This window comes from Xylocopa sonorina, chromosome 16 (genome assembly GCF_050948175.1).
Source record: "Xylocopa sonorina isolate GNS202 chromosome 16, iyXylSono1_principal, whole genome shotgun sequence".
NCBI classification, from domain to species: Eukaryota; Metazoa; Arthropoda; class Insecta; order Hymenoptera; family Apidae; genus Xylocopa; species Xylocopa sonorina.
Window position 1 is genome coordinate 2,837,465 of NC_135208.1, and position 17,733 is coordinate 2,855,197.

The 17,733-nt window shown below is 40.8% G+C and overlaps 2 protein-coding genes across 2 annotated transcripts; both read right to left on the reverse strand.

Annotated features, from left to right (window-relative positions):
- Positions 1-541: 541 nt before the first annotated feature.
- On the reverse strand, positions 542-13,149 carry LOC143430938 (uncharacterized). Its single transcript, XM_076907417.1, has 4 exons — positions 13,107-13,149; positions 1,610-1,704; positions 1,310-1,534; positions 542-1,242 (listed from the first exon to the last, which is right to left on the reverse strand). Exons 2-4 carry the CDS (start codon positions 1,697-1,699, stop codon positions 589-591), a joined length of 969 nt encoding a protein of 322 aa, XP_076763532.1. The 5' UTR covers positions 1,700-1,704; positions 13,107-13,149; the 3' UTR covers positions 542-588.
- Positions 13,150-13,773: 624 nt separating this feature from the next.
- LOC143431072 (hyaluronidase) lies at positions 13,774-16,150 on the reverse strand. Its single transcript, XM_076907578.1, has 5 exons — positions 16,055-16,150; positions 14,897-15,111; positions 14,399-14,825; positions 14,073-14,274; positions 13,774-14,007 (listed from the first exon to the last, which is right to left on the reverse strand). The coding sequence occupies exons 1-5, from the start codon at positions 16,114-16,116 to the stop codon at positions 13,774-13,776; spliced, it is 1,140 nt and encodes a 379-aa protein (XP_076763693.1). The 5' UTR covers positions 16,117-16,150.
- Between the last annotated feature and the right edge of the window lie 1,583 nt (positions 16,151-17,733).

Consider the following 17,733-nt stretch of genomic DNA (forward strand, 5'->3'; position numbering starts at 1 on the left):
TGGTTTCACCAAAAATCCCAAAACTTGATAAAAAAGAACATTTTACGGAAATTCAGCTTACAAAAAAGAAGAAATATAAATTTTAGTGAATTCAAAAAGTTCAAAACCTGATAAAAAAGAATATTCCACGGAAATTCAGCTTGCAAAAAAGAAGAAATTGAATTTTAGTGGAACCAAAAAGCCCAAAACTTGATAAAAAAATAACGTTTCACGAAAATTCAACTTCCAGAAAGCAAAAAAAGGAATTTTAGTGAAACCAAAAAGCCCAAAACTTGACAGAAAAGAATATTCCACGAAAATTCAGCTTAAAAAAATAAGAAATACAAACTTCAGTGAAACGAAAAACCGCAAAACTGGATAAAACCGAAGTCCAACGTATCCTACTTTATTCTCATCTAAAAACCAGAGTACAGTGCGTGAATCGAAAGCAGCGACGACGAAAGCTCGCCAGATAGTTAAATATTTCATAACCATAATAAAAATTAAATATATATTAAACTTTTCTCTCTCTCCCCCACCTTAGATCTCTAAACCAACATTCGAGGACAGAGAAACGCAATTTCCTATTTACAACTGTCCAAAACCGCGTCAGAAGTCCTTCTTCTTATCCTTATCGACCAAAACGTTGTCGTGGTAGCTAATTTCCTGTCCAGCGACAGCTGGATGCAAATAATGGGGCTCAACATCGATTTTCTCCTTCACATCAGCGTCCAAAACCGTCGAGTGATGTGGTCCACGATGGAGAACGCTTGTGGAGTGATGTTGTTGCTGTTGTTGCTGCTGTTTCGTCGCGGATTGGTGCTGATGTTGATGCTGACGCTGCTTCGAATGCTCTTTCTCCTCCTCTTGGCCATACTTCTTCACCAGCTCCCTCAGTTTCTCCAAATCGACGTCCTCGTCGAACTTAGAGAATAATTCCTTGGTCCCAGACTCCTCGAACTTCTCAGAGTCCTTCAGGTGCTTGAAAAGCTGCAAGAATCTCTCGTTAGCCTGCACACCATCTCTGGTGGTGTTCTTGGAAGAGTTTAAGTTAGGATTCAGCAGTAAGTCTGGCGTCTCGTGGACGACGTTCACGTTCTTGTCGAGGCTGCCATCTGCAGTCAGAGTTTGCAATTGAGTCGTGTAATCCGGTTTGATGCGAGATGTTTCCATGCAGGAGCTGCAAGAACAATTGGTGATGATCTGGACCTTCTTCTGCATGGTCGTTGGGTTGTTCTCCTCGTCCTTGCAGTCCAACGTCACCTGAGACACGAATTAAGGTAAATTGGTTTTGGAGAAACGCTGTTTCTTGCTAAGTTTTTCGACTTACAGTGTGCCAGACGCTGTCCAATGGCTGACAAGAGTCGCAGTAGGGTCTGATCAGGTCCCCTGGCGCTGATGGCTCGCTATGGGGCACCATGTACGAGAAACAAGCACCCACGCAGACGTTGTTGTCCAATTCTTGAGATGAACACTGTGGCCAGGTGACCACTTGCTTTATTGGCGTCGTTTTGCACCAGCTGTGCTTGTCTGGGTACAGAACGATGTTGTGGACCTTCAGAGACGATTGTTAATTGGTTTAATCAGGTTTCGCGGTTTTTCGAGGGGTTTCGAGAGGAAAGAGTTGAACCTTGTGCTCGCGATGCGCGTAAAGAGTTGTCCATTGAAGGAGCAACGCGATCGCCAGGGTGAGATGCTGGTGGGCTGATGATGGTCCCATGGTCCCTGAAACAGCAGGAGAGAGAGGTATCCGAATCTTTCCAAATTTTTGTGAGAATGTCTCTTTGGAGATTGTTACTTTGAGAAGTTTTGTAGTAGAGAATTGTTATTTGTGAAAAGTTGCCATTTTGGAGCGATTGAGCTGAATATTTGGGGTTTTAAATATTGAGAAACCTGATTTTTGAGTCAATGCTACGAATTTTTAAGGTTGAGAATTGCTACTTGCACAAAGTTTCAAATTTGGAACCATAGAATCCATTCTGCAATTCTTAAGCTTCAAATTTGGAAGCATAGAATCCACTTTGCAATTCTTAAGCTTCAAATTTGGAACCATAGAATCCATTTTGCAATTCTTAAGCTTCAAATTTGGGGTTTTAATTATGGAGAAACCCGATTTTTAACTCAACTCTACGAATTTTTATAGTAGAAAATTGCTACCATCTCGTCACTTGCGCAAAGTTTCAAATTTGGAACCGTAGAATCCATTTTGGAATGATTTAAGCTTCAAATTTGGGGTTTCAGTCATCAAAAACCCAATTTTTGACTTAACACTACCAATTTTCATAGTAGAAAATTGCTACCACCTCGTCACTTGCGCAAAGTTTCCAAATTCTGGATTGATTTGGGGTTTTAATTACGGAGGAACCCGATTTTTGACTTAAAACTACGAATTTTTATGGTAGACAATTGCTGCCACCTCGTCACTTGTGTAAAGTTTGAAATTTGGAAACATAGAATCCACTTTGCTATTCTTAAGCTTCAAATTTGGGACCATAGAATCCACTTTGCTATTCTTAAGCTTCAAATTTGGGACCATAGAATCCACTTTGCTATTCTTAAGCTTCAAATTTGGAACCATAGAATCCACTTTGCTATTCTTAAGCTTCAAATTGAGGGTTTTAATTATGGAGAAACCCAATTTTTTAATTCTATCTAACATTTCTCTCTTTTTTCCACTCACTGACCCTAAATTAAGCTCTGCAATAAACTACAAACGAGTAAAATACAATTCTAATTAACATTTCTCTCTTTCCTTTATCTTTTGACATCAAACTAAGCTCTGCAATAAATTACAAGCGACTAAGAATCGAAAATATAATTGTAATTAACATTTCTCTCTGTTTTCCATTCACTGACCTTAAATTAAGTTCTACAAAGAATGAAAAACCGAGCGCACAATTGTAACTCACATTTCTCTCTTATTTCCATTGACCAACATCAAACAAAGCTTCACAAGGAATTACAAACCAACTCATCGCTCCAATCTCAACTCCTCTCCTTCTCAACAATTTCCAACCACCAATTCCTCTCGATCGCTCCCTCCATCGCATCAGAAGTGAGTTCGCGCGCGATTCCAGGAAGCTGAAACAAGAAGCACCCTTCGACGAAGAAACGACGAGCATCTCCCACGAAACCTCGAACGGGGGGGCAAGAAAAGGGCAGGAATTGTAAAACGCATCGAGCGTGGAATGAAAACTCGCTCTACCCTTGGAAATACCAATTGTCCATCGAGGGACGAGATTCCATCCTTCGTTTAAGGAATTCTCGCGAGGACCAACTCGTTCGAAGCGACTTTCAACCTCCAAGAAACGTCTGCGAACACTTTTCGAGGTCGAACAAGGAAAAAGACGTTCGTAATTGGTCCCTTTAACCCACCAATCGCGCCATTTGTGGCCCAAGAAGATGGACCAAGATCGTACCACGAGATTTACGCTTTTCTCAGCCCTTTTATCGATCCAACGATCGATCCTTGGAATTGTATTGCTTCATCAGTCGAAATTCCTCGACTTTGCTGGTATTTGAGGCTCGCTTTAGACGAAATTTGCGCCTTTTTTAGCTCCTCTATCGATTCTCGAAATTGTATTGCTTTATCAGTCGAAATTCTTCGACTTTGCTGGTATTTGAGGCTCGCTTTAGACGAGATTTGCGCTTTTTTTAGCTCCTCTATCGATTCTCGAAATTGTATTGCTTTATCAGTCGAAATTCCTCGACTTTGCTGGTATTTGAGGCTCGCTTTAGACGAGATTTGCGCTTTTTTTAGCTCCTCTATCGATCCTCGAAATTGTATTGCTTTATCAGTCGAAATTCCTCGACTTTTCTGTTATTTATTTCATCAGCTGATGTTTGTTTGAGGCGTGGCCCCTTTTTCAGCTCTCAGCTCGTTTTCAATGGAAACTCGCGTGTGTGAAGCTCGCTTTAAACGAGATTTGCGCTTTTTTTAGCTCCTCTATCGATTCTCGAAATTGTATTGCTTCATCAGTCGAAATTCCTCGACTTTTCTGTTATTTATTTCGTCAGCTGACGTCTGTTGAGACGCGTGGCCCCCTTTTCAGCTCTCAGCTCGTTTTCAATGGAAACTCGCGTGTGTGAAGCTCGCTTTAAACGAGATTTGCTCTTTTTTTAGCTCCTCCATCGATCCAACGATCGATTCTCGAAATTGTATTGCTTTATCAGCCAAGATTCTTCGACTTTTCTGTTATTTCAGGCTCGCTTTAGACGAGATTTGCGCTTTTTTTAGCTCCTCTATCGATCCTCGAAATTGTATTGCTTCATCAGCCAAAATTCTTGGACTTTGCTGTTATTTATTTCGTCAGCTGACGTCTGTTCCCCTCTCCAGCTCTCAGCTCGTTTTCAATGGAAACTCGCGTGTGTGAGGCTCGCTTTAGACGAGATTCGCGGAGAGAAAAAAGGGCAAAACCAGAGGCGAGCACGAGCCCAGGTGACGTAATTTGAAAAGGTCGTTGAACCTGGTGCCAGGAGGGGAGGCTGGTTCATTCAGGTGGGGGCCTCTGGCGAACGAGCTATGCGACTTGAATCGCGATCAGCCGATTTCCTTCTTCGATGTCTGGTCGTTTGCTAGAGACAACTGTGTCGACGATGCTTTGTCTCTTTATATTGAAAATTTCATTCCAATCGAGACACTTCACTTAGAGTTTCATCCATTTTTGGTCGTTGAATTAAGTAAAAAAAATAATTAGTTGGTTGTAGATTCATTTAAGTGATGAATAAGGTCGTATAATGCTCTGTCCCTTTATGTTGAACATTTTCTTTCAATCGATACATTTCCATCAGAGTTTTATTCAGTTTTGGTCGTTGAATTAAGTAAAAAAAAATAATTAGTTGGTTGTAAACTAGTTTAAGTGACGAATAAGTTCGTATAATGCTCTGTCCCTTTATATTGAACATTTTCTTTCAATCGATACATTTCCATCAGAGTTTTATTCAGTTTTGGTCGTTGAATTAAGTAAAATAAATAATTAGTTGGTTGTAGACTTGACAATACATTGAAAATTTTCTTATAATCGATACACTTCACTGAGAGTTTTATTCAGTTCTGGTCATTAAATTAAGCAGAAGAAATCATTAGTTGGTTGTAGATTCGACAGTGTATTTAAAATTTTCCTTTAATGATACACTTCCATCAGAGTTTTATTAACTTTTGGTCATTGAATTCAGTAAAAAAAATAATTAGTTGGTTGTAGACTAGTTTAAGTGAAGAATAGCGATCGCTAAAGTACATACAAGTAGAGTTTGAAGCATAAAAGGAAGCAGAATAACTGTTTAAATCCACCTCAAAAAGTAAAAATTATTCATCTTCCATTAAATAACTAAAACAAGCATTTTTCCTAATTTTTTAAGATGAAAGAAAATTTAAAGAATTAAACAGTGGAATAATTATTTAAATCCAGCTCAAAAAGTAAAAATTATTCATCTTCCATTAAATAACTAAAACAAGCATTTTTCCTAATTTTTTAAAATAAAAAAAAATTCCTAGAATTAAACAGTGAAATAATTATTTAAGTCCAACTAAAAAATTTCAACCATCCATTAAATAATTCCATGAAATAACTAAAATGCACATTTTTCCTAATTTTTTCAAGTTAAAACAATTATTCTATTCAGTTTCTTTAATGTCAAAGAATTAAACAGTGGAATAATTATTTAAATCCACCTCAAAAAGTAAAAATTATTCATCTTCCATTAAATAACCGAAACAAGCATTTTTCCTAATTCTTTTTAAATAAAAAAAAATTCCTAGAATTAAACAGTGAAATAATTATTAAAAAATCCAACTAAAAAAATTTCAGCCATTCATTAAATAATTCCATTAAATAACAGAACCATACATTTCTTCTAATATCTTTAAATAAAAAATATCCTATAAATCATCTTCAAAACCATATGAGAAAGAGAAACATAAATTTCCTTCAGAACAGGATGCCTGAAGGAGGCGAAGGGGGGAGGATTCTCGTCAATCATGGTCGGACAGGTGCGAACGAAATTCGAAGATCCCTTACAGAGGTCAACGCAACACCTGTCGCAAATTAGAGCGAGCCTCTCGATAGCGAAAATTAGAGCTCTCTCGGTGATTTCTGTCGAATCACCCTGTACGTGGTAGCGAGGGTAGGCGTGCGGTTGCACGCTCCGACCGCCCATCTCATTTCCACCAGCGGAGATTTGAATGACCGGGTAGAACGCGGCAGGGACGTCTTCTTAAGTCCCTCAAACGCTTACAATCCCCCCCACTAACTTCAAATTCCTCAAAATCGTTCACAATTTTCATTCACAATCAACAAAAGATTCCTCAAATCCATTTAAATCCGCAGAGAATATTATTTACACATAATTGAACTTTTACAATATGGATAAAAATTTGGTATAGGGACGTCTGCTCAAATACTAACATCAAACTTCTCAAATACACCCTCAATTTTCATCTAGCATCAACAAAAAATCTTCATAAACCTTATTAAACCCAACGCAAACGTTATACACAACATAATTTCACTTTTACAGAATCGACAAAAATTTGCGACAGGGAAATTTGCATAATTCCATCAAACACTTACAATCCCTCCACTAACTTCAAATTCCTCAAAATCGTCCACAATTTTCATTCACAATCAACAAAAGATTCCTTAAATCCATTTAAATCCGCAGAGAATATCATTTACACATAATTGAACTTTTACAATATGGATAAAAATTTGGTATAGGGACGTCTGCTCAAATACTAACATCAAACTTCTCAAATACACCCTCAATTTTCATCTAGCATCAACAAAAAACCTTCTTAAACCTTATTAAACCCAACGCAAACATTATACACAACATAATTTCACTTTTACAGAATCGACAAAAATTTGCGACAGGGAAATTTGCATAATTCCATCAAACACTTACAATCCCTCCACTAACTTCTAACTTCTCAAATCCACCCTCAATTTTCATCCACCACCACAAACAAATTTTCTTAAACCTTCTCAAACCCAACATAAACATTATAAACACACATAATTCAACTTTTACAATATGGATAAAAATTTGAGACAGGGACATCTGCATAATTCTCTCAAACACTAACAATCCTATGGTTAACGTTAAACTTCTCAAATCTACCCTCAATTTTCATCCAGCATCAACAAAAAACCTTCTGAAACCTTCTCAAACTCAAAACCAAAATTACACAAATAATTCAACTTTTACAATATGGAAAAAATTTGCTACAGAGACGTCTTCTTAATTCTCTCAAACATTTACAATCCCATCAGTAACTTCAAACTCCTGAAATTCATCCTCAATTTCCATCCACCACCAATAACAAATTTTCTTAAACCCTCTCAAACTCAACACAAATATTATACATACTTAATTCAACTTTTACAGTATCCCAGCACTAACTTCAAACTTCTTAAATCCACCCTCAATTTTCATCCATCAGCAACAAAAAACCTTCTCAAACCCATAAACAACATTATACACAACATAATTCAACTGTTACAGTAAGGATAAAAATTTGTGACAAGGACATTTGCATAATCCCCTTAAACACTGACAATTCCACCACTAACGTTAAACTTTTCAAATCCAAATCCTCAATTTTCATCCACCATCAGCAACAGAAAACCTTCCAAAGCCCTCTCAAACCCAATATCAACATTATACACAGATACTTCAACAAAAATTTGCAATTATAGCTTGCAAAATTTAAAGAAAGTTTATAAACGAATGCCCAACAAACTCAAACCCAATACCAATATTATACACAGACAATTTAACTTCTACAGTATCGACATAAATTTGCAATCAGGCAAATGAAAAATTTAAGAGGAGTTTATAAACAACAAAATTTGCAACCTGAGTTTGCAAAATTTAAGAAGAGTTTATGAATGAATGTCCAACAATCTCAAATCCAACGCCAACATTACACACACACGCAATTTAACTTTTACAGTATCGATAAAAATTTGTAATTATAATTTGCAAAATTTAAGAAGAGTTTATAAATGAATGCCCAACAAACTCAAACCCAACACCAACATTATACACACACACACACACACACACACACACACACACATAATTCAACTTTTACAGTATCGACCAAAAATTACTGAAGCTAAGTTTAACTGAAGCTAAGCTTTACTAAATCTAAGCTACTGAACCTAAGCTATTTAATGCTAAGCTTTACAGCTTTGCTTATTTGCAATTATAGTTTGCAAAATTTATTATAATTCTGATAGTGATAACAAGCTTTACAGAGCTTCAGAAATGAAATAAGAGTTGCTAACTTTAACAGTATCGACCAAAATTTGCAATCAGAGTGCAGAGTCTGCAAAATTTATTATAATTCTGGTAGGCAACGAGCTTTACAAAGCTTAAGAAACAGAACAAAAATTGGTACAACAAACGATATAAGAAATAGCTACGTCCCTGGACTCGTAGCCAGAAGTCCAAAGCTCTTTGTTGCTGCGCCACCTTCTCTTCTCGCCTCTAAGTCCGTGTAGGACCCAGGGGCCCACTCCCACCCTCCGCCATTCGATTTGCTCGTGTCGTCGAAGAAGAAGCGAGGCTCGAGCCTCGAACGAGCAACAGAGAGCGAAAAAACGAAGGGTCCTGGTTCCAGCCGCGAGATTAATTTGATTTTCAAGCAAATTTGACGCGCCCAGAGCCTAGTCGGTTGGGCACAAAGAGCGCCGCGATCCCCGCACGCAACAGATCGGATCTAGTCCTTTTAAAAACCGTGCGGGGATTAAATCCGTTCGACGAGGGAGCTTAACACCTCTGACCCTACTCGCGAACCTGACGTCACGCTGTTCCAGGAAGAGTCTAATTGGAATTTCTATTTTGTTGAGGGATTTATGCGTAGTTGGAGTTGGAGTTGAGGTTGTGAGGGTTGGAATGGAAGAAATTGGGACCTTTGGTTTGGTAAATCAATGGTGGTATTTAATGTAATATAAGAGCAATTTGTATTTTGTTGGGGGGGATTTGCTGTGGTTGAAGTGGATGTGGAGTTTTGAGGGTTGGAGTGGAGGAAATTGGGGACCTTTGGTTTGGTAAAGCAATGGTGTGTAATATAAAATTTTGTTGAGGGGTTTATGAATAGGAATTTGTATTTTGTTGAGGGGTTTATGTGTGATTGGGGTGGATTTGAGTTTGTGAGGGTTGAAGTGGAGGAAGGTGCGACCTTTGGTTTGGTAAATGAATGATGGTATTCAATGTAATATAATAGGACTTTGTATTTTGTTGGGGGGTTTATGAATAGGAATTTGTATTTTGTTGAGGGGAGTTTGCTATGGTTGGGTTGGAATTGGAATTGCGAGGGTTGGAGTGAAGGAAGTTGGGACCTTTGGTTTGGTAAAGCAATGGTGGTATTAAATGGTATTAATATAAATTAGTTAATGTGTTTTTGGTAAAGCAGAGTTTTTGTAGTTTGGGTTTGGTAAAGATAGGATTAGATTGCTTAGCTTTGGTAAAGCTAGCATTAGATAGCTTAGCTTCACTAGCTTAGCATTAGAATGCTTAACTTCACTAACTTAGCTTTAAGAAAGCTTAGCTTCACTAGCTTAGATGTAGTAAAGTTTAACTTCACTAGCTTAGCATTAGACAGCTTAGCTTTAGTAAAGCTTAGCATTAGTAAAGCTTAGTATTAGTAAAGCTTAGCATTAGTAAAGCTTAGCATTAGTAAAGCTTAGCATTAGTAAAGTTTAGTATTAGTAAAGCTTAGTATTACTAAAGCCTAGCATTAAATAGCTTAGCTTCACTAGCTTAGCTTCAGTAAAGCTTAGCTCCAGTAGCTTAGCTTTAGAAAAGCTTAGATTTAGTAAAGCTTAGCTTCAGTAAAGTTTAGCTTCTGTAATGCTTAGTTTCAGTAAAGTTTAGCTTCAGTAATGCTTAGTTTCAGTAAAGTTTAGCTTCAGTAATGCTTAACTTCAGTAGCTTACTTTTACTAAAGTAGTTAAACTTAAAAAATTTAGCTTTAGTAAAACTGAACTTAAATATCTCAATTTTAGCAAACCCAAGCTCCACAATCTTATCTTTCCAAAAGCAAACCTTAAAAAATGTAGCTTAGTTTGCTAACGTTAACCAAGTCTCTTCACACAACTCTCTCAGCACCCCAGTACAGTCTCGAAGAAGGCAATACCGACGAAATCCCTTTAATTCCACGCCTGGGGATCGCAGAACGGAGCCTAACGAAGCCTGTAAGAGTGGGAGTGGCGATGGCCACGCGAGATTAGCGTGTAATTAACCATCGCAATCCCCGCAGTTTTAATGAGAATTCGAAATCCCCCTTGTCTAGCCCCAATTTCGCATTTTGCTCGAGCGTTCTGCTGCTCCTCTTTTTCTGAACGCGACGCGCTGAGGCCCAGCAGAGCCAGAGGAGCGGAGGGGGCCGCATAAAAGAGAAAAATCGGCGTCGAGGAGTCGCAGAAGCTGCGGCGAGGGTCGCGAGAGGCGAGGAGAGGGTCTTGGCAAAAGGACGAGCAAAAGAAGTTTGCCAACAGCGCCGGAGGAAGCCCCGAAAACACGCTGGACGTGTGGCGCCATCTCGACTGCTTCCTTTTTTCTCTTGCTCCTCGTGCTTTTGTTACTTCGCCCATACTAATTCTTCGCGAGCGTGCGTGGGGCTTGAGAGGCAGCACGGGGCCCCAGGAGAGAGCCAGAGAGAGAGAGAGAGTGGGCTGGAAGGGGGCATCGAGCAGTGTCGGATTAAGCTGCGTTCGCACCCTCTGAGTTTCTCGATTAGATCGTCGTTTCCAGGCACACTGAGAGGGACCAACTGTACCTCTTCAACTTCATTTTCAACCTTGCAAATCGAAAAATGCCTTCAGGCACACTGAAAGGGACCAACTGTGCTCTTTCAACTTCATTTTCAACCTTGCAAATCGAAAAATAACTGCTTGCCATAGTGCAGAACTTATAAAAGGTCTTTACTGGACTGTTTTTAGTGGAACAGAACTGATAATGCAAATGAAATGTAATCTGTAAGGCTTGAGAGGCCACACTGAGGCCCCAACTGTCCTCTTTCATCGTCATTTTCAACCTTGCAAATCGTAAAATGCCTTCAGGCACACTGAGAGGGACCAACTGTCCTCTTTCACCATCATTTTCAACCTTGCAAATCGAAAAATAACTGCTTGTCATAAGACAGAACTTGTAGAAGCTATTTTCAATGGAGTAGAACTGATAATGCAAATGAAACGTGTCGATAAGGCTCGAGTGGACCCAACTGTCCTCCTCCACCTTCATTTACAACTTTGCAAATCGTAAAATGCCTGCTTGCCATAGAGCAGAACTTATTAAAGGTGTTTACTAAACTGTTTTCAGTGATAATGCAAATGAAACGTGATCGATAAGGCTCGTGAGGCAACCAGTTGCCCTCTTTCACCATCATTTTCAACCTTGCAAATCGAAAAATGCCTTCAGCCACACTGAGAGGACCCAACTGTCCTTCTCCTCCTTCATTTACAACTTTGCAAATTGTAAAATGCCTGCTTGCCACAGTACAAAACTTACAGAATATGTTTACTGGACTGTTTTCAGAGCAAATCCAAATGAAATGTAATCGATAAGGTTCGAGAGGCCCCAACTATCCACTTTCACCATCACTTTCAACCTTGCAAATCGAAAAATGCCTTCAGCCACACTGAGAGGACCCAACTGTCCTCCTCCACCTTCATTTGCAACTTTGCAAATCGCAAAATGCCTGCTTGCCATAGAGCAGAACTTATAAAAGGTCTTTACTAAACTGTTTTCAGTGATAATTCAAGTGAAACGCGATCGATAAGGCTCGAGAGGCCACACTGAGGCCCCAACAGTCTTCCTCCACCACAATTTCCAACCTTGCAAACCACAAAATGCCTGCTTTCCACAGTACAAAACTTCTTAAAGCAGTTTACTAAACAGTTTCACTGCAACAGAACTAATAATCCAAGCGAAACATCATCGATAACGCTCGAAATGCCACACTGAGGCCCCAACAGTCCTCCACCACCACAATTTCCAACCTTGCAAATCACAAAATGCCTGCTTTCCACAATGCGAAACCTCTAAAACCTATTTACTGAACAGTTTTCAGTGCAACGAATCTAATAATCCAAACAAAACATCTACGACAATTCTCGAGAGGCCCCACAGGTGTGCACGCCGCTTAAAGAATCCCCTCTCAGTGTGGCGGTCGCACGAGACCACATACCTGTAAACTCTTCTGAAAAGGTAGGGCAGATCCGAGGAACAGGTCGTTAAAATGTAATGACATTGTTGTTTTTAATGCGTGCCGCTTTAAATGGGTCCCTTTGGTCCTCGTTTGGCCACCAGTCCCTCCGACGGTCCCAAACAGCACAGAGAAAATCGATTTTCTCGATTCGTGCTTGAGATGACACAGCTACTTTGCTGTGCGCTGACCCCACAGGCTATCAAGTGTCACGGACCCCCCAAAAGACACGGACCCCGCTGGTGAATCGCGCGCCAGGGTCGCGTGGGTCCATCTGAGGTGGCACGAAGAGCGACAGGTGCGAACACGAGGCGTTATTGTCCACTTTCATCGGCCCAATTACTCGCAAGGCGCGAACACGAGGCGCATTAGCCTGGCCCACTCTGTTTTCGACCGCTGCAGGCTTTTAAAACGAGCCGCGCGAGACGCAATTAAGTCCCGTGGGTCGATCTCGAGGCAACGGGACCTTTTAACGCTATCAGGACACTCTCTACGAAGTAACAAACCCGCTATTTATCGTCACGTCCCTTTTTTACAACAAATCTGCGAGCTTTGCGTTGAGAAAACAGAAAAATAGTAGCGTCCACGCTGTCACTGGTGGGTCCAGCCCAATTAACCTCGACAGAGGCGAGAAGGTCTTCATTAGAAAGGGCCGAATGGCGGTGCAGCTACCGCGCAGCAGCTTAAACGTCGCGTCTAAGCAGAGCTATCATTAACCAGGGACCAGTTGGGACCTGTGATCATCGCGAGGGCCTCTCTCACAGCTGGTGCGAACTTTCTTTCGCCTCGAGGAGGCCCCCAAAACAGAGACGCAGGCCCAGCCTCGCCTCGCCAGCGACTTTCGAATCGCCCAGCAGCCGATTCCTCCGGTTTGCTCGCGTTTTTTCCCCAGCAGAAACCCTCTGTCACTCACCTGCGTGCACGTCAGCGATGGATACGAACTGCGCACCACTCAGGATCGAGTAGAACAGCACCAAGAGCCGGGACTGGGCTCTGCGGCTGCTGCTGGCGGACGCGATCGAATCTCTCTGGCGACAGATTTAAAGAACGGTTCGCGACGGGACACGGGGATCCGATACGAGCTGAGCTGAACACGAAACTGTGCTGCGCTCCACCACCACCCGTGGGCCTCTCCTTCGACTCCTCCTTCCACTTGGTGCGCTCAGTTCCGCGCCAGTCTCTCTCTCCTTCCTTCCAACGACGCCACCAGGTATCCTCGAGAGAGAAGAACGTGAGGAGAGGGAGAACGAGAGGGGGCAGGGAATGAACGGTAAGCAAGAGAGATCTGTGACTACCTCCACAACGACGTGTACTGTAAAAAAGCAAGATTGCCACGGGCGTTACACCTCGAACCAGTAAAACTTGTCGTGCGCCGCGATTTCCAGGCTCCTCGAGCGAGATGTGGGGTGGCTGCGACCGCCGCAGCTTCGTCGAAGCTTCGTTTGTTTTGCGTCAGGTGTGGACAGCGTCGAGACGGGCTCGATCACTTGCTAAGAAATTTATTTATCGACGCCTCGCGTTCCTCTCGTCTTTGGTCTCAGCGTCTTTCTAATCCGAAGGTCGTGTCTGGCACACGCGCGTCAGACCTGCTCGACGCTCGCGTCTATTCGATTGTCCTTTGGATCTTCGTCGAGGCGAGTCGACCCTGTCGAAATCCTCGTCGCGAGGTCCACAATCGGGCCCAGATCGTCGTTCAGGTACTCCTTGAAGCGCTGGCACTTCTGCTGGGTGTTGATGTCGCTCGAGCTGCCCCAGATGACGACTCCGTCGGCTCCAAGATCGGAGATCTTCCTCAGAGTCGCCTCCAGATCAGCCTGAGACGATAAAGGGATCAGATAAAGGCGTCTTCTCGAAATAACGAGGCGAGATCGCTGCTCACCTTGCTCAGATACGCGTCCCTTCGATCCTGGTACTTGTACCAGTAATAAGGCAGCACTTTCCTGCCTCCTGTCTGCTTGGAAATCCTCAGAGCTTCCTTCACGCGACCGCCAACGAGGCCCACTCGCTCACTGCTGGTCAAACTCAGTCGCAAGTACACTGAGGGCAGCAGAACGTCCTCCAATTCGAACAACCATGACATTCTGGAAGGTGGTAGATTAGATAAGGCCCCTCAGAGAAGGAAACTTGACTTACAAGCCAGTTTACTTTAACCAGAACGCGATTTCGATAAGCAATACACGTTTTTACTGGGTTTCAGGTACGTACTTGTCGTTCTCCTGCATCGTGGTCGAGTCGCACTGCGAGCTGGGCTGATTTGGGGTCAGATTGTAGCAATATGGATAAGCGTAATAGCCCCAACTAGCTTCTGGTCTGAGTTGTTTCGCGAGTTTCAATGTTTCTGCCATGAATAATCGTCCGTACTTCTCGAATCTGCGTTTGGCTTCTTGTTCTATGCTGCGAGTGTTCCAGAACGGATGCTCTCGACGAACCAGATCGATGGAGAGCTTCTTGTAAGGCTCGAGAGAGGCCCAATTCTGTCTGAACACTGGTCGCCAGCTCTCGAAATCGATCACTCCAACGCCTTGGAAGGTTTCACTGGGTATCTGCTTGAGCAGATTCTCGCGAAACAGCTCCAAATGCCTCGTCAGGTTGCCCTCTTGCGGGACGCCGCCGTTTCTCGTCACTACTTCCCCTGAGCAACGCTAAAGATTACCTTTCTTCGCCTCTGGCGCGGTTGTAACGCGACCAATTAAGTGTCTTTACCGTTCGAGCCTTTCAGCAGCGCTGGAAACATCCCTGGATCGTAGAGAATCGCGATCTCCTCGCCACGAAACGCGTCCATCGAGTTCTGAGCGATTCCATACTTGCTGGACACCTCGTGGAAGTCGAAGCCGTACTTGTGGCACATAAATGTGGGCACGTTCCAGTAGACCTTGAACTTGCGAGTGTCTTCGTTTGTGGGGGTGGTTGGTCTCGAGCTGACGAGAGAATTGAGAAGTGTTTAGTCGGTGCACACGCGTTACTTGGACTTAAAAGTCGCGACTTAAAAGTTGCACTTGTGCCAAACGCTCGTCCAAGAGATAATCAGAGGCAGGGATTATGCTGTGAAATTGAATTACAAGTATATTTTTTATTATTGCCAGAAATGAAGAGGAATTTAATTTAGCCATTGCAAGTCACAATTTAATTAAATAGTCTGGATTATGCTGTGAAATTAAGTTGCAAGTATATTTTTATTATTGCCAGAAATGAAGAGGAATTTAATTTAGCCATTGCAAGTCACAATTTAATTTCAACTGATTTAATACTGCTTTATATCGTTCAAATTTAAATGGTCTGTTTTATGCTGTGAAATTAAGTTACACCTTATAATTAATTACATACATGTTTGTATATTTTTTATTATTGCCAAAAATGAAGAGCAATCTAATTTAGTCATTATAAGCCATAATTTGCTTTATATCGTCCACTAATTAATTTTCTACTGATCTCCTTAATAACAAATATCGACCATTTAATTAAAAAATATCGAAAGTCCAGTTCTTTTCAATTTTTGCAAATATATGTGCGCTGAAAGTGGAAATAAAATTCTGTAAAAATGTATCTGAGATGTATGAATAATTTTCGCGAGTACACATGTTTGAGAATTGAAAGAACCTTGAAAAAAAAAAATTGTAGAAGATTCAAAGTATCAATTTTTGCAAATATATGTACTCTGAAAGTAGAAATAAAATTCTGTAAAAATGTATCTGAAGTATATGAATAACTTTTGCGAGTGGCACATGTTTGAGAATTGAAAGAATCTTTAAAAAAAAATTGTAGAAGTCCAGAAATGTGAATTTTTGCGAGTGCACATGTTTGAGAATTGGAGGAATCGAGTGGTCACAAGGCATCTGGTGGACTAAATGCGAGCTAGTATACCCGAAGAGGAACGTGTCGATATAGAGAACAGGGAAGAACAGCAGGAACAGCACTCGCAGCATCGTCTCCTCGACTGTTACGACTCTGACAGCATCTGTCGGATGATGATCGCGTTTCTGTGGCTACGTTGTCGCAGGATTAATCAACCAGCGAGTTTCTTATCGATTTATCCTGTTGCAGGGTCGCAGGTGAGCTGAAGATGACCCTCGTTCAGCTTCTGAGTTGGGTGCGCAGCTTACGACGATGGTGAAACGACGTGCGACTGAATTCCGCTCGATTTCAGGCCACTATTTATTCCGCATCGTGTGTCTCGCGTTGGTCCCCACCTACGTGCTGGCTGTTATCTGCTCCGGGTATTGTTCGACGATTTCTCGTTTCCGTTTCCACGTTTCTTGTTTTACTTCTGACGTTTTTTGCCCCCTCTGTTCTTCGACAGCGCTGAAAAAAAGCAGAAGTGCGACGACGATCAATCTTGGATGACAATAAGGGAGTCAACAGCAATGGGGACGAGCGACGAAATCCACGATCGAGGAGCGAGTTGAAGGCCCTCGCTGAGGAGTCGAGTTCTCCGTCCTCGCTGCGATTCGACCCGTATTTTTGGAATTCTACCATTTTTTTTTCAAAGATTATTTCAATTCTCAAACACCTGCAATCGCAAAAATTGTTCATACATCTCTGATACATTTTTACAGAATTTTATTTCTACTTTCTGAGCACATATATTTGCAAAAATTGATATTTTTAGATCTTCTACAATTTTTTTTAAACATTCTTTCAATTCTCAAACATGTGTACTCGCGAAAGTTATTCATATACTTCAGATACATTTTTACAGAATTTTATTTCTACTTTCAGAGCACATACATTTGCAAAAATTGAAAAGAACTGGACTTTCGATATTTTTTAATTAAATGGTCGATATTTGTTATTAAGAGGATCAGTATAAAATTAATTAGTGGACGATATAAAGCAAATTATGGCTTATAATGGCTAAATTAGATTGCTCTTCATTTCTGGCAATAATAAAAAATATACAAACATGTATGTAATTAATTATAAGGTGTAACTTAATTTCACAGCATAAAACAGACCATTTAAATTTGAACGATATAAAGCAGTATTAAATCAGTCGAAATTAAATTGTGACTTGCAATGGCTAAATTAGATTGCTCTTCATTTCTGGCAATAATGAAAAATGTGCTTGCAACTTAATTTCACAGCATAATCCAGACCATTTAAATTTGAACGATATAAAGCAGTATTAAATCAGTTGAAATTAAATTATGGCTTGCAATGGCTAAATTAAATTTCTCTTCATTTCTGGCAATAATGAAAAATATACTTGCAAGTCAATTTCACAGCACAATCCAGACCATTTAAATTTAAATATCGAAACGAAAACTAAAACAGAGACAAGGCCAGTTTAAAAAGGCGCATTCGAGCAGAAAAATACCAGAGCAATTAAGTGAGTTCAAATTAAATTATCGATTGCAATGGCTAAATTAGGTTGCCCTTCATTTCTGGCAATAATAAAAAATATACTTCTAATTGAATTTCACAGCATAATTCAGACCGTTTAAATTTAAATATCGAAACGAAAATTAAAACAGAGACGAGGCCAGTTTAAAAAGGCGCATTCGAGCGGAATCTACTTTAATAATAAGGAAAAACACCAGAGC

Excerpts from the sequence above, each read along its gene's own strand:
- LOC143430938 (XM_076907417.1), bottom strand. The coding sequence starts at position 1,699 with ATGGGACCATCATCAGCCCACCAGCATCTCACCCTGGCGATCGCGTTG. Across the intron at positions 1,535-1,609 it reads ACGCGCATCGCGAGCACAAG|GTCCACAACATCGTTCTGTA; the intron begins GTTCAACTCTTT and ends TCGTCTCTGAAG. Across the intron at positions 1,243-1,309 it reads TGGACAGCGTCTGGCACACT|GTGACGTTGGACTGCAAGGA; the intron begins GTAAGTCGAAAA and ends TTCGTGTCTCAG.
- LOC143431072 (XM_076907578.1), bottom strand. The coding sequence starts at position 16,116 with ATGCTGCGAGTGCTGTTCCTGCTGTTCTTCCCTGTTCTCTATATCGAC. Across the intron at positions 14,826-14,896 it reads GCTGCTGAAAGGCTCGAACG|GGGAAGTAGTGACGAGAAAC; the intron begins GTAAAGACACTT and ends AGCGTTGCTCAG. Across the intron at positions 14,008-14,072 it reads GGGACGCGTATCTGAGCAAG|GCTGATCTGGAGGCGACTCT; the intron begins GTGAGCAGCGAT and ends TTATCGTCTCAG.